At 40.6% G+C, this 16,485-nt stretch overlaps 1 protein-coding gene across 1 annotated transcript; it reads right to left on the bottom strand.

Annotated features, from left to right (window-relative positions):
* Positions 1–6,612: 6,612 nt before the first annotated feature.
* Positions 6,613–8,930, bottom strand: FGFBP1 (fibroblast growth factor binding protein 1). The gene is made up of 2 exons (XM_041403024.1): positions 8,875–8,930; positions 6,613–7,540 (listed from the first exon to the last, which is right to left on the bottom strand). Exon 2 carries the CDS (start codon positions 7,513–7,515, stop codon positions 6,802–6,804), a length of 714 nt encoding a protein of 237 aa, XP_041258958.1. The 5' UTR covers positions 7,516–7,540; positions 8,875–8,930; the 3' UTR covers positions 6,613–6,801.
* Between the last annotated feature and the right edge of the window lie 7,555 nt (positions 8,931–16,485).

Genomic DNA, 16,485 nt, shown 5'->3' with positions numbered 1-16,485 from the left:
CCTTGAAGACAGTGCTCTTGTAAATGGGTGAAGCTCAGCAGGAAAACACAAGGCCACTCAAGGAACACAAATGCAAAGGGAAGTCAAACTCAGCATTCAAAAGATAGGAAGGGTGACATGCAGACCAGTGCTATAAGGAAAGTAAGAGAGCTTTAATCTCCAAATACCTTTCTATGCTTCCAGAGGGTGAAGCCAACACACCATGGAAATGTCAGCCGTATTCTTGCCAGACCTGTCTGCAAGAGCAAATATGGGGCAAATTCAGATGAGCCATGCAGGTGGGATCACAAGCTCCTGCATTAGCAATCTCTGCTTTCTGTGAATTACACTTTTATTCACCACTAAGCATCACTCCCACAGAATCTCATGTGATCATTTCTGAACGTTTCTTTTGCAGGTGCATTTTTGCTCCTTTATTTTGAAAAAGTCAACTTTACAAATGTCTACTAATTCTGTAATTTCTAGTAATACTGCTCACATTTGATTGCCTGGTATCTCTCTCCTCACAGTGTAAAGCACTCAGAAGTTGTGGGTCACCCTTATGAGATTAGGTTAGAAAGCAATTTTTAAGGTAATAATAAATAGGAGGCTCTTTGTATTTGGAATTTGGCTTTTGAACTGCTGGTGCAGACTTAATTTATATTTTTAAGCCTTACACTGTGAGGGCAAAGATATTCACATGTTCATATGATTCTGTGGATTGTAGTACCAATGAAACATTTATATGAAAGAACATTCAAGATAAAACCACTGGATAAGAAAACTATGTTTCTAATTGCTAATGTTAAATCTGCCTCTGAAAACAATGATTTTTCTGCTTTTGTTTTTAAACCATCACTTTTATTTTTTTTAAAAATATCTTCTCTCTAAATAACTGTTGAAAATTGCCTTAATTACTGATCCTCCTTCAGACCTGGGGGGCTTCTAAATATTCTTCCAGTCCCCTGCCTACGTGAGATCAGCCACACCAGAGCATTAACAGTCAGAGCACAGAGCAGTTAAGACAGTGAAGAAAGCTGCATCTGACTGAAATTCCCAGAAGAGCTTGGGCAGCACAGTGTAATTACCTCTCTGGATACTGGCCAGGACATCATCAGCCAAAGTCCTCACTTGCAGTCAGAGTGGCCTGGGAGCTCTAGAGACCCTGTACAAGCAGCAACCTGATCAGTAACCCAGATGGGGGGCTGTGCACCCCAACACCCCATCTGCACCAGCACGTGCAGCCCATGTGTCACCATTCCTTTGGAGACAATATTTCCTCTGGAATTGCACAATATCCAGCATCCCTAGTGTTCCAGCTGCTGTCTGTCTCTGAGCTTAGTCTTTTGATCTCTTCTGTGTCATTGGCACATGTAAGTGAGGAATAGAGTGATTCTGAGTTTAACACTTACCTGGAGGCCTCCCTGCCAGGAGCACTGGGAACAGAGCTGCCATGGCATGTACAACATTCAGCTGCTGTGGAACAGCCCAAAAGCAGTGCAAGATTTTTCAGGGAACCACACCACCTCTAGAGTGACTCTAGAGACCACAGCACCTTCAGGCAAAAGATGTAAAGGCAACTTATTTAAATAATATTCTATTATCTAAGCACACCTATTACATATAATTAGTGCACATATTATGGATGTACAGAATACATTCCTGTTACAGATAATATTGTAATTCCTTCATTTTAAGACTAATTTTAACATCAAAGGTTCTGGCTGGCTGGAACAACTCTCTTCCTTGGCATACACAAAACACCACAGAGTACTTATATGTGCACACTGGTGGACAGTTTTGAACATGTCACAGGCTCTCATTATATAACAAAGTCCCTTTGATGTGTCTGTTTGTTGCCTGGAAATCAGTGTGAGACTTACACGCTCCACTGGGAGCTTTGGGTTAATTAAGTTTATCATTTCCACATGGGGCTGGTATGATCTGTGGCCAAGGCAGGCAGGTAACATTGGCTTGATGGGAACATTTCACTGTTCTTCCACTTACTATCACTTCTTTAAGTACCAGGTATTTCCAGTGGGGTTGATGAGCAAGTTTGGAAGAAACTTTGGTGGCTGAATAAAACACATACTTTACATGGATAACAGTATGTTTCCAAAGAAATCCCTTATATATGAATCCTTGTTTACGAGGTAAGCTGGGCCCTAATGCATCCTTTTCTGCTACAAAGCTCTGCAAACAGGTAAAAAGCTTTATGGCATGCCAGTCCCCTCTCTTTATCTGTGACCATCCATTGTCTCTCTGTAGTAATAGCAATGGAAGGGGCAGGAGAGATACACAGACACACTCCGAGCCCTCCAGTGTCTGATAACCCTCACCTTCCTAGGAGTCTGGCATTCTGCCTTCTCCTCTCTGGCTCTTTGAAGAGAGCTGGTGACTGCAGCCAGGATTCAGAGCTCCCCTGCTTGGTCAAGGAGGGAGCAGAAAGAAGTTCCAGGATGTTAGAGCACAGAAATGCCCCAGGACTTGCAGCATTTATGGTGATAACAGGCAGAGAACGTGCATGCTCTCGTCAGGAGTATCATCCACAGGACAAGGCTGCAAGGAACGCCTGCAGGCTGGAACTTGCTGAATTTCCCATCCTTGAAGCTGGATTTTTCCTTTTGATCAATTCCTGTTATGGTATCATTGTTGGAATAGCCTGGAGGAACAAGCTATATAATATATTGAATTGGAATGCAAACCCAGCAAAGGTACGAGTGAGGAGCAGCAGCAAACAACAAGTGTTGAGCTGCCTTGCTCAAGGCAGCATCAGAAAAAAAAGCAAGACAAAAGTGGAAAAGGGAGGGGAATTTATTATCTAGGCTCAGTTCTGTCTACACAGGGAGCATGGCAGTGTGAAATGTGTCTTGTCTGAACACAGTCTCCACTATGGTTGGCCAGTTTCAGGTGAGGTGATATCAGGTGTTAATACCCATTGGCCCCCTGGGGGGAGAGCAGGGTGGGGAACTCCTGGAAGCAGGAGGGTTGAGTCACTCCGTTCTCTCCTCCTTCAAGTAGTCAAGCAACATTTGAGATTAGATACGCAATCTGTCCTGTTGCCAAAGTGGTAAATGAATAAAGGAGGTTGCAAAAGGAACGGAAACTCATTCAAATGAAATTGTGTATGAAAGTGGGCATGAAATACACTGCAGTAAATAGGAATGGAAAAAAAAATTGAAGGAGCTGCAATTTTACAGATTCTTAAGTAGTGCTGCACTGCCAGAACTATTTGCTTGGCATTAACAATGTCTTCCCATTTCCTAGTGAATACAAAAAATAGGCAACTTTTCCCAGATACAGCCATCATGTATTAGGAGATAACTGTTGGGAAAATTCCAAATTTGCCTCTTATCTTTTTAAAATAAAATTGACTTTTTGACTCTCCTAAGTTTGAGGAGAGTTTAAGAATCTGCAAGAATATGTGGGGGTTGCATCATCTAGAAGAGAAATTCCCTGAAGCTTCATCTCTGAAGCTAAAATGAGTTTCCTCTCTTCAAAAGCTCTATCTGTCTTCCCAAGTAAATATTCAAATTATAACGCTCAGGGTTCTCTGGAAAACAAACTATATTGCAGAGAAAGTAATCTAATTTTTCACAAGATACTCCTAATAATTTTAAAATATCTAGAGGTTAACTGGATATCTTCAAGAACAAATCCACGCAGTTCTTGTGCAGAATGGTCTAATTATGGAGCATGGGAGAAGGGAATCACTGGAACTCTAGACCTCTGCCTGGTAGCTGATCCAGCCTTTGATATTCTTCCCATGACTGTCAAGGTCATCCAGCCTTCCTGTACTTTGTTTCCCTAGGTGTAAAATAAGGCTGATTTTTCCATAACTCACATTAACACTAAGAAGGCTGAGACTGTAGGTTTTCACTATGATCAGACTGAGGACTTGGACCACGTACTCAGAATTCAAACACATTCACTGTTTTCCTTCACTGCAGCCCTGCCTGTCCTGCTAGAAAAGGTCTTAGAAAAGTCACTAACATCAAGTTCTTCAAACATGAAGTTCTGACACCAGGACAACTGGTGCACCTGGGACAAAGAGTCAGAGAATTGAGCTCAGCTGTGAACTTTTTCGTAAGGAGCAGAGGTCCTAAGATCAAGAATACCAGGAAATGTTTTATTGATGTTAAGTAGCTTGACTCCACAATCACCAAAGTTATTCTGCCTTCAGTGACTGTAAATGCCCCAAAGAAAGACTGATATGTGATTGCTCTGTGGATGCTGGCTGAAACAACACAAGGCTTGGTAACTGCAATGAGGCCTTAGACCCTCTTAGCCACAGAGTCGTGGTCAGTACAATTATAGAACAGGCTGTAATGAAGTTAGACTCCAGATAAATTCGCCTCAGACCCTGCTATTCTGAAATGCACCCTTCTGAAAAACATTCAAAACTACACTCTCATGGAGGTAAAAAATTCCATACTTTGGCTGAGACAGTTTTGAGATCTTCACTTTCACAACAGCCCATGTTCTGGGGAAAAAGGCTGCACAGAGATCTCCTTTTTCTGCTGGTGCTCCACACTGTCCTTGCACAACTGCCTGCACTGAAGGTGAAATGCACCCACGAACTGCTGAGAATGAGCATGTTTTCCTCCTGCAAAGAGCCACACGTGAAGATAAAAGTCAGCCCTGAATGGAAACGAGAAGACGAGGCAGAAGAAACGCAATGCATCCCTGGAGAGGAACGTGCAACTCCAGCACGTGGGTCCAGGCGCTGACAGCCCTGCACATGGAGATGTAACTCACAGCTCTGGAATCCCTGGCTGGAATTTGCTCTGGGATATGTCACTGGCCCGGTGTGCCTGGCTGGCTGGCAGCCACAGGGAGAGCAGTGCCTTCTGGCAACTCAGAGCAGAGTGATGGTGCTTCAGGCAGCAAAGTCCTCACCTTAGTGCTCCTGAGAGTAACAGCAGCTAAGGGGAGGTAGGACTGGATGTTTTCCAAAATATCTGGAGCAAGTAAACCTCTTAAGTCAGGCCTGCCCAGTGCTCTGGTTATAATCTGGAACTAATAGAAAGGTGTCTGTACACCAGAGTAGTCATTAATAATTAATTACTGTAGTGTATGATTGCTTGGGCCAAATGAAGCTCCTAGTACTTTCTCTGCATTTTTGACTTTCTTATCTCAATCATTTCCTAATGTGGAGGGGTGTAGCACACAAAGTGTCTAGCAGCTGCAATTTGCCTGCCCTTTCAGCATTTATTATCTCCCTTAATAATAAAGAGCAGGTAGCTGTTTTCCCACCCTACTTGGCACTGAAATGGCTGTATCTTCCAGCCTCACAGGTGTCAGTGTTGATGCCCCTTTTTACTGGAATTTTGCTTTTCTGTGGGCCCCAGTCCAACCAAATTTATCCTGCATGGCCTGGTAACAGCCAGTGTTTCCACAGGGCATGCAGAGGCTACAACTGCAGTAAGAAGAATCTCTTTTTTTTTGCCATTTTTACTTGGTGAAATACATCTGAATTCTTCTCAAACACAGTTTGTCTGACTAATAGCAGCATCCCACATTCAGCTCATAACTACCCATCTTAAAAATATTCTAGAAATGACATATTAGCAGAAGGAAACAGACTATATTTTCTCAAGAGAAAGAAATGCTAGTTTAATTTGCTAGAAATTATCAGGGAAATTGTTTTTCATGAAATTTGAAATTTCCTCAAGTGGATCACTAGCAGAAGACCATACTTCTGTATTCAGATCCACAAGAAAAGTGTAAGTTGTATTTAATAAAAGTGTAAGTTGTATTTTACAGTTTTTCCAGCTGAATTTGCAAAAATTAGCAAAGATCAGTTGTCATTATTTAGCTTTACATTTTACATCATTATCTTTACATTTTCTAAAATCTTTATTCTTGGAATTTTGTGTGGGGTGTTATGTTGTGGGTTTTTGTGGGATTTTTTTGGGGTTTTACCACAGATGAAGTTTAATGAACAGAAAAATATTAGTGTCCTCCATACAGAAAAATAAAAGAATATGGAATTTCAAAAAACCCTGCAGGCAGTGTTGAATATGAGCTCTTTATTTGTTGAGTAAGCGATCCAGTCCTGGGCCTATGTACAACTTATATAACTCATTCTATCCCCATGTCTCTGTTTACCTACCAGAAAGTTTGTACAATGTGCTTCAGACTGTAGAAGAAAAGAGGGAATTGGTGTTTTCAAAGTGTTTTGACATCCTTTGGTGTGATTAAAAACTGAAGATTTGCACACTTATTGAGAAATCAGAAAATCTTGTTGCCCTTCATTACTACAATGATGAAAACCTAATGATATTGTAGCTTGCTATCAAAGGCTGAAGTCTGCAAAGCTGAAGAAGTATTTTTAAAACCACTTTATGAACAACACTTCACCTAGATATTGTGTAAGATCATTCTTTGACTAAGATTTAGCACTTATTGACAAATCTAGTAAAACAGAGAGAGAGATAAAATGCTTTTAATGTATTTGGAAGTTTATTTTTCTTAACAATTTTTAGGTCAAAAGCATTGTACATAACCAAGAAGTGCATGGCACTGAATTCATCACTTTGGCTACACAGCTGAAAAGGGCCAAGGAGATTACTGATACACTTCTGCACAGAGCACGTAACATCCACTGGTAACACATCCATTGGGTAGCAATCTGTGGGCACATAGCATCTCTAACATCTTCAACTGTGTTAGAGTAGTCTGTTGTATATATACAAAATCAGAAAAATATATTCCTTCTTGCTTATATACACTATAAAACATGAGAGTAAAATCTGGAATGGTTTGCAGTAACTCAAAAAAGACCAGACTTTCATGATTCAGAGCTTTAGAAACACCTCCTCAGCACCGTTTGTCTTGGACCATTGTGATAAAAAAGTTGCAGAAGGAAAGCAAGCTTTCTGGACAGTATTCCTCAGCCACCTTTTTCTGGTCAATGTAATCTACATCTTCAACACAGTCTTGAGGACTGTGTTCTAGCCTTTTTTCAGTCACAGAGGCATCTGCTGGAGTCTGAACAACTTCTTGTGTGTGTTGCATTGTGTTCTCTTTGGCAAGACCCACTGCTGTTAGTAGGCTTGAGTGAGTCAACCTGAGGTGAGCACTTTGTGGGCCTTTCCTACATAATTTAGATTTTAGAACACTTTTGGGGTCTTGACAAATCTGCTTCTGCTTCTTTAGAGATCGGGAGACTTGTTTCCAGTAGGATTTCTGGTTTGCTGCATACTGTGCACAGCTAGAAGGGTCTCCAGAGAATTCACACCAGAACTCACTGTCTCCGTGCTTGCACTGTACGTGCACAGTGACAGCACTTGTGTCCATCACTGACCAGGTGCACTCAGCATTTTCTTTGGTTTCAAACTTGCCTTTAGGAGGTTTTCCTCCTTTTGACTTCTGCTCCTTTTCATTTCCTTGGTTAGATTCCTTTGGTTTTTTCCCACCACGTTCTATGCCTTGTCTTCCCTTTTTCCTTTCCTTCTGTCTTTCACAGCTGGCTAGTAGCATCTGGGAGACCAGCATCAACACACAAAGGAGTCCAAAGCTTTTGATCCTCATGGTCTTTGTCCTGCTTGTTATCTGCCTTCAAAGCAAACAAACAAACAAAACTATAAAAAACCTTTTCAGTTAATGCTATATTACATTTGACAGTTGAAGTTTTTCAGACATGGCATTGCACTGCACTTTGGTACCTATTAAAGTGATGTTATCAGCAAAATTATCTGTCCTTTGAGTAAATAATACCTGGTTTAAATACCATTATGAATTATCCTTGTAAGAGGTTGTGGAGTAACTTTCAGTTACTTTATTTTCTATGCAATGGGGAGCAGAAGAATCACTGCCAGGACATGCTACTGCCCAGTGACTGAGGAAACTTAATTAAAATCTTTTCTGCAGTCAGAGAAGAAATTTGGACCTTGGATTTGTCAATCTCAGATGGATATCTTAAATTATAACAATAAAGCAGTTGTTCCCACAATCTCCCATTTTGTAAAATGACTCATAAGCATTTTTAACTCCAATTGCTGGCTATTCTTCAAAAATATGCCAGACAGAATGGAAACTATTTGATTCAAGTTGAGGAAGACTATTTTGTAGGCATCCTGAAAATCCTTGTAATTCACTGGTCATGCCAGTACTTCAAATTTGCTCTGAAAAAAAAAATGGCTGTCTTTGTTGGTTATGGTTGTCTTTCCAGAGAGCAAAAAGTAACTACTGATGCATTCTTTTCCACCTTGACTGCTAAACAAACAGAACTACCTTGTTGCTGTTGAAGATAACCTGCAGTGCACTGGGCTGTACTTAAAGCCACCACATTCCAGGGATAAATGTTCAACTTCAGTTTTGAAAAGTAGCTAGTTAGCAAATTATTACCAAGGTGATCCCTGCATCTGCAGAGAGCATGCTTGTTTCTCTAGGTGCTTGCCTTTATAAAGCAGCTTTCAGGATCAAAGAGGGGTTTAAACCTGGCATTTTGATGATTAAAGCCCTAAATGTATTTTTTACATGTTTCCATCATAGATGTTTCCACCATTTTTTAGATGTTTCCATAATTTCCATCATGTTTCCTCTGTAGCCAAGTTTTTTGTGTTAGAAAGCAGAAATTAATGTGCAGCCAGGCTAATAAAGAATCTATTTCAACATTCTGCAAATATCTTTAGTTACATGAATTTAGAGAGTAGAATACACAGGTAGCAGCTTATACAAGCAGGCTGTACTTAGCTCTTACTCAGCTTGCTTCATGCCTTGTACTACACACAAATCTTCATTCCATGAACCCCTCTTTAGGGAACCTCGCATGGCACGCACAGCTCTGTTGCAGACACAGCAAACAATAACATTGAAATGGACAACGATTTCACAGGAACCTTCTGCTGCCGTGGGACAGTGCAAAAGGAAGAGAACTGAAATGCATACCTTGCAGAGGGCTCGGGGACACCCAAACACAGCTCCTGATGCAATTCCCCTCTTTCAGAAGAGCCGGAGCTCCTTGGGAGAGCAGCGCCGCGTTTATAAAGGCAGGGACACGCCTTCGGCTCTCCACAAAGACTGTTTCAACACAGTAGGATACTTCAGGGCCATGTTCACTTACCTCTGACACACCTCCCTGGAAAAGTGCCAGTTCTCATTCCCAGTACAGCAAAAAGCTCCTGGCTAAGGGGTGGCAAGGTGAGCTTGCGTAATTCAGGTGTTCCTTTAGCCAAGTCCTTCCCTCCTCTTGAACAATGATAAGGGCTTTATCAGATCATGAGCTATTCTAAAATGTCTTTTACCAGCTATTGAGGGATGCATCCTGCAATGCCCTCAGCATGTTGCACTATCATTGTGTTTAGCAGAATTTGATAATGATAATGAAAACAATTCCACAAAGCATTTCAAAGTTACCTTTTGAACTTTTTGTTACCCTCTGTCACAAAAATTGGTATTGAAGAACTTCAAACACCCAAAATAAGTAACTGTTTGAGTAGAAAGGAATACCAGAGGAGGGCCACTAAGTTTATCAGAGGGCATCTCTCCTGTGAATACAGGCTGAGGCAGGTGAGTCAGCCGGGAGAAGAGAAGGCTCCAGTGAGAATTTCCAGCAGCCTTTCAGTACCTCGAGGGGGTCTACAGGAGAGCCAGAGAGGGACTTTGTACAAAGCATGTCATGATAGGACAAGGGGTGATGGTTTAAACGGAAGGAGATTAGGATTAGATAAAATATGAGGAAGGAATTTTTTTTTTTTTTTTGTGATGAGGGTGGCAAGACACTGGATAGGTTACCCTGAGATGTTGTGGGCTTCCCATTCCTGGAAATGTTCAAGATCAGGCTGGATGGAGGTCTGAGCAAACCAGTCTAGTGGAAGATTCCCTGTCCATGGCAGGGGGTTGGAGCTAGATGGTATTTAAAGGTCCCTTCCAATCCAAACCATTCTAGGATTCTCTGGTTGTATGACTGCATTTAGGACAGTGTTCATAAGCATTAAACTCAGAAACAAATTCAAGCTCCTACTTAAATATTGAAAATATTTAAGCACTTCACCATTCATCACTTCCAAAATTCCCTGGTTTGATGTTTTTGACAAGCAAAATAAGTTTCAATGTCAACGCCAGTTCAGCTGCTCCATTGTTGATAGGACATATCAGCCTAGTCCTACTACTTCACAAAAATGGGGGAGGACAGGCAGAGAAAAGGCTGCAGAAGTGAAAATGTGCCTTCTGCTGCTTTGCTACTCCCTCCCCGAGGTTGTGGCAGGCTGGACATGTCAGCTCTTCCCATCTTCAGCATCCAGAAGCTTCTGCAGATAGCTCTGCAGTCAAGTGCTTGTTGCCATGGGCGCTATCATCTTTGAGATAATCTGTCTTGAGCCAGCTGGAGCTCTTGCCTGACCTGCTTAGATGATTTCAAAATCTCAGTAAACCAAGATTTACATATTTAGGTGCAAAAAAACCAGCCTCAGCTTATGGAGGTTGGTCTGGACATCAGGCAGTTTTATTGCTATGCCCCCAGAATATCTTTTTGGCTTGTTTGGTTGTTGTTAGATATGATCTGATGTTTTGTGGATGTCTTCTACCCACCTGGGCATATAGTACGTATTCATCCTGTACCTCAGAAATCCTTCTGGGAGCTGTGCTCTCAGGTGATCAGAACAGTCACTTCCTTCAATTTTCATCTTTAAAAGAATGTACACAAAATTTAAGTACGAGATCAATTTCTTAGATGCTTAATTAGCACCTAATTGCCAACAAAAAAAAAAATGATGCAAAAAACCTGTTTATGATATGATTTCCAAAAAAGCATTTTTTCCTTTCTGTCATGCACATTTTGAAATACACCTTAGTTGTGCCCTTTGCTGAGCTGAAACACTCTTTGCTTGTAAACTACATGCACAGTTTTGCCACAGAACAAACAGTGCAGACAATTCATCAAAAGGCAATTTGATCTGTGCAACAAATGGCAAACCTGAACAGCTAATTTGGCAAGGTAAAACTTATGGAGAGCTGTTTAATTATTAAAATAAAAAGGCATAGGAAAAAATTGGCAACACTAGCAAATAAAGGTAGTCATTGAGAATTACAAACATGGATACCCAAATCTCAGTGTAAATTCTGTATGGAAAATCTCAGTCCAGAGACACTCCTGTGCCTCTTGACTGAAACTTCAGACAGGTAATTAGCATCTTTAGTTTTACATCAGAACTGTTATAATTAAATCAATAATTAAATTCTGCTGTTTAAGAAAAGAGAAGAAGAGGTTTTATCCTTATTCCTAGCTATGAGTCATTGGTGGGGAAGAAGCATAGTATTTTCTCAGTTAGTTCTTATTACTGCTTAAATATTATCCACATATATGTAATTTTTATATAGGAAATTATTATAATTTATACTATTAGTTGCAGTTGTGCATTATTTGCAAACTGCAGTTTCTCATGGTGTCACCTCTGTGATATCAAGAGGCTCCTGTTCATTCATAGCTTTTTCCTCACAAAATAAAAACTAAATTTTGTATACAAACAGTAAAACTTTAGTTTAATTTATGAATACTAAATGGACGATTGAACTCCTTTGACCACCTAAAAATAAAATTCCATGGAATATCAGCCATTTGTGAGTCATAAGTGTGGCAACAAGATGTTTTTCTCTGTGCAAATGCTGAGGCAGAATGAATTAAAACAGACCCAGCATCGTGAATGTGATGTGATGTGATGTGAAGAGCTGCTTACATTTCAAATCAAGGTCCATCAGTACTGTCCTGCAGCATTCATGCAATTTGTGGTGTATAGGCACACACACCATCAATATGGAATTCTTACTGTAATTAAAACAAAGTAGCCTGTTCCTGTGCTGTTCACTACCAAAATACAGTGAGGCACAGGCTGTGGGTGTAATCATTCCTCTAGGAATGCCTGCTGAGAGACGGTGTGGGTTAATGAACGGATGTGGCAGGCACAGCTCCACTCCCAGGGCAGGCACAGTGCACAGTGACCGTGGGCTGTGCCCTGGCACGGCATTCCCATCCCTGGGTAAACAAGCTTCAGGCAAGGAACTCCCAGCCTGATTTCCTGCCTGATGGTGTGAGTTGAGGATTAACAAAAGGCAGTAAGCTAAGTGCCCTAAGTGCTGCAGCCCTTTCACACAGCAATAAAATATTTGTCACACAGGCAGTGACGCCTTCACCAGCTCTTCTGCATCTCGCTGCCTGTGCCCAACACTTCAGAAAAACATTCCATAGCCTACTGGCCTTTCTCTGGAAGTGTCTGTTTAATTTAAAATGTAGTGATGGTTTCAGTGCACTGAGCTCTGCTAATTAATTATTCTACATGGAGGCACAGTTATTTGAAAGAAGTGGAAGCAAACTCATCAGTTAACAATTTTCAGTTACTTCTGACCTGGGATTAAATTCATATTAGTTAAATAAATATGAAAAAACGGCATAATTGAGACGCCTCTCTTCACTGCGACTTTAACACTGTCTAGTTATTTCACAAGCTGGCCAAAACTGACAACTGAATTTGGCAGAACAGCATCCAAATGAAAACTAATATCATGAAACCCAAATAAAAAGAAAAAAAACCTAATCAATTCAAACAAGTGTTAACTGTAAATTAATAACAGAACAACAGAAATCAAATGACTGCTTTATATTTTAAGCTAATTTTAAAAAGAGCCATTTACAAGATTAAATAGTAATGTTATTTTATAGCAAACTCCAGTTCATGCAGAGGTTCACATTTGCATTTAAGAACTAAATACCTCAAACATTAGTAAATTGAGTGAAAACTGCTGCTTCATGTAGTGGTTATCTCTAAGTGAAACTAACAGCTTAATAATTTTATCCATCATTTTTAAGTCTAGTATTACTACTTACCTTTTTCATCTATGAAGTGAGCAGTTTTTACTTGCAGTGTTTCTTTATTTATGTGATGCATTGTGTTGGCAATATTGTGATTAAAACTCCTGACATTGGTTACCAGCAAGGCTCTGCCCAGCAGAGGTGCAGCCCCCTTGGCCCCCAGCTCCCCTGGGGCAGTCAGCAGCTGTAAATCTGTTACTGACCCACTCCCTGAACAGCTCTCAGGGCAGCTCAGCAGGCAGAGCTCGCTCCCAGACCTGCACGGCATTGCTCTGTCTCTGTAGGCAAGGACAGCAGTGTTTTCACAAAAATACAAGTGGTTTTGACTAATTCAAGCAGATCCAAGCCTGTGATGGAGCATGGTCATTAGCAATGTTTCTGAAATAGTGAGGAAATTCCTCTTGTTTAATGAGATAATACAGAGAAAAAAACTGCATATTAAACAGAGGACCCAAAATTTTGATGCTAAATTGAGTTTACAAAGGATTTTGCCTTGGCAGGAGGAGGCCTTCTGAATTCAAACAAGGGAAATTTGAGATATCTCCTCTCCCTTAATTTTATTGTGGAAGTATGTCAGACTGACCTTAAAGAAAGTTTGCCTTGACGTTGAAACAATTCAAAGAGGTATAAATATTTGCCATTAAATAAACATGATTATCCTCTTCTATACAGGACACTAAATGCTGATGCCATGATAAGAATGATTGTTAGTATACAAGACACAAGAGTTGGTAGTAAATATATCCAAATCCAAGCACACCCTAAGATTTTGATTGTTTCTGATAATGCTGCAGGATCACCAAATAAGAAATGGTATTCAATAGATAAAACCCCCACATCTGTTTTTTTCCTCTTCTGCAGGATTTATCTTTCACAGAATACAGGGGATACATTTTATATAGAAAGAAAAAAATCTCAGAATAAATATAACATAAAATAAGGGGCTACTAGACTGAAATGTGTTTCAAAGTGAACTTTACAATATCTGGAAGAACTTATCCTCAAAACACAAATTTGTATATTTTCATTTACTTTTGGCTCTAATACAGTTTAATCACTTCTCTTCTTTAAGCACAGCTAAAGATTCTCCAAGAACAGTCATTTCAAAGTCCTGTGGTTTTATTTGAGCAGGATAGCTGCTAGATATACTAGCATAGATTCATGATATTCAGGACATGCTCAAGCCAGAGGAAAAAGCTATTGACTGATTGCTGCCTTAGTCTGCTAAGACTTCCACAGCTCAGAGCAATGCAAGAGCCTCTCTGTCTGACCAGAAAAGATTCAGAAATACAGACAAAGGAAGGGTCTCTTCTAGAGAGATAAAGTGAGTAAAATGACAAAAAGATGCCATTGTGAATTACTGGCTGCCATTAGTCCACTCAGGGTAATTGCAAGTCATGTGTAACTGTGAGAAGGCAGAAATGGACACATTGCATGAAATCATCACAGTATCACCAGAACACAAGGGATTGTCCTGCTTGCCAAAAGCCCTGAGCCTGATGCTGCAACCTCTTTCAGCTGTCATGAGCTCTCGTTAAAGCACTGCAGCAAAAAGGTACCCATATGTTTCCAGCTGAAAAGCAGAAAAACATTTTTGCATTAAGGCAATACTTGTAGAGTTACTTCAGGAGCATGAAGGTAAGAAATGAGATTCAGCCCTCTTCTAGTTATAATCCAGCTTCACATAAAGGTAAGATTTCTTTTTCTTAGTGAGAATTTTAAATTACTTAGGTATTTATTTTAGGATTTTTTTTCTGATGTATGCACTGGTCAGTACTGAATTACTTTGTGCAGACACAGCAGAAATAATAATTGATCCTGCCTAGGTGAAGGGAACCAAGATCAGCAAAGGAAGCAGTGAACATTTCAAATACTGACTAGTTCAGTGGTGAAATTCTTCCACTCTGTGAAGTTGTTGCAAAGTGACAAAAGGATCAACATAAATGGAGTTGAAGACAGAGTATTTACAGGCCCAAGACGTGGTATAATAGAGAGACATTCTCCTCTAGCTGCTGACAGCTTTTGAGGTTGTGTCTGGTCTTCTGTAAACCACATGTGATCTGAACCTTTCACTTTCAGAAATCAAAGACACTTGGATTTTCTTTCTAGTTTTTCTCTGATGCAGTCTTGGTCAGAATACCTGGACTTTCAAAAGTCTGGTAATTTTATCAGTGATAATTCTGGTCTTTATCTACTCTCATGACCCTTTCTATAAAGCTTAAGTCTGTAAATAAACTAAGCTGTACCAATAAACATATATGAGCACATATATTACAGCATATACCATACCATAACATAACATAACATAACATAACATAACAAAACATAACATAACATAACATGTATTGAATAATTTCTTTCTTTCTGTTATGGTCATTAATATTAGTGGTTTTATTTGTATATTTGTTGAAAAGACTGGTGCATATTCTGTGTGGAGAGAGAAGAATGGATGGTTCCACCTTGACTAAGAAACTATACTGCATAAACTCTCTTGAGTTTATCACTGCCTTAAAATTTTAGCACTGGTTCCAAGCACAGCAAGATGTTTCTAGCACTTGCTATGGAGTAAACATTCATTTCATACACACTTTTTAAGTACAGTGGGGAAATGGAAACAGGAACCAAGAAATCGTTCCAGGAAAAGGAAACCAGGAAAGAGGAAAGGGAAACCAGGGACTTCATGGTGTAGGAGACTGTGCTGGGTCTGGCTGGGATGGATGTAGCTGTTAATAGCAGCCCATATGGTGCTGTGTTTAAATTTGTGCTAACAACATGCCCAAGTTTTAGCTGTCACTGAACAGCACAAAGGCCTCCTCTGTTTGTCACTGTGCCCCTCTCCAGCAAGGAGGCTGGGAGTGTGCCAGAGACAGGGAAGGGACACGGCCAGGACAGCTGACCCCAGGGATATCCCAAGCTGAGTGACACTGCCCACAGCAGTAAAACTGGGGGCTGTCCTTCAAGAGTAACCCAGATTGGAGAATAGTGGGCACCAGCCTGCTTGGGGGAGGTGTAAAGTAAATGTCTTTGCATCACTTGTTGCTGTTTCTCCCCTTTTCCCTTCACTTATTATAATGTATTTATCTCTACCCACATTCCTTCCTCTCTATTTCCTTTCCAATTCTCTCCTCCATCCCACTGGAGAGAGAGAGTGAGTGGCTGTGGGAGGCTTCACTGATGCCTGGGGTCACCCATCACAGAGACCTAAATCCTGCAAAAAACTACCAGGAATTTTTATTTCAGTGGATTCCAGGTGAAAAGGAACCAATGCAGGGTTCATTCCTGGAACTTTTCTGTCTCTAAAAACACTGATGTCCAAGCTGCATTGACACTGCCTTGGCTCCTGAACCACAGCAGTCATCCCAGCAAAGACAACAGGAAGGTGCAGTCACAGTTGTGACAACTATTTGACTGAGTTAGATTATTCCTTCTTCTTTTGAAGAAGCTATTTCAGCTACATAGAAAAAGTGGCCTTGGGCTAACACAAGCTATGCCTCTACAAGGCATGTGAGCCCCAAAATGTGACCTGTCCACTGGCAGGATTAGCCATAAAGTTTATCCTCCGTGATCCTCAGGTTATCCTTGAAATACAGTATAAGCTGTAAGGCTCCAGAGCTCACATCTGGAAGGGGCTCTGAAAACTCCTGCAGAAAGCTCAGCAAGGCAGAATAATGACCACAGAGGTCTGCATTTCACAG

The sequence above is a fragment of the Onychostruthus taczanowskii genome, unplaced genomic scaffold (genome assembly GCF_017590055.1).
Source record: "Onychostruthus taczanowskii isolate IOZ18803 unplaced genomic scaffold, ASM1759005v1 scaffold2, whole genome shotgun sequence".
In the NCBI taxonomy this organism is placed as follows: Eukaryota; Metazoa; Chordata; class Aves; order Passeriformes; family Passeridae; genus Onychostruthus; species Onychostruthus taczanowskii.
This window is presented reverse-complemented; position numbering and strand designations above follow the sequence as displayed.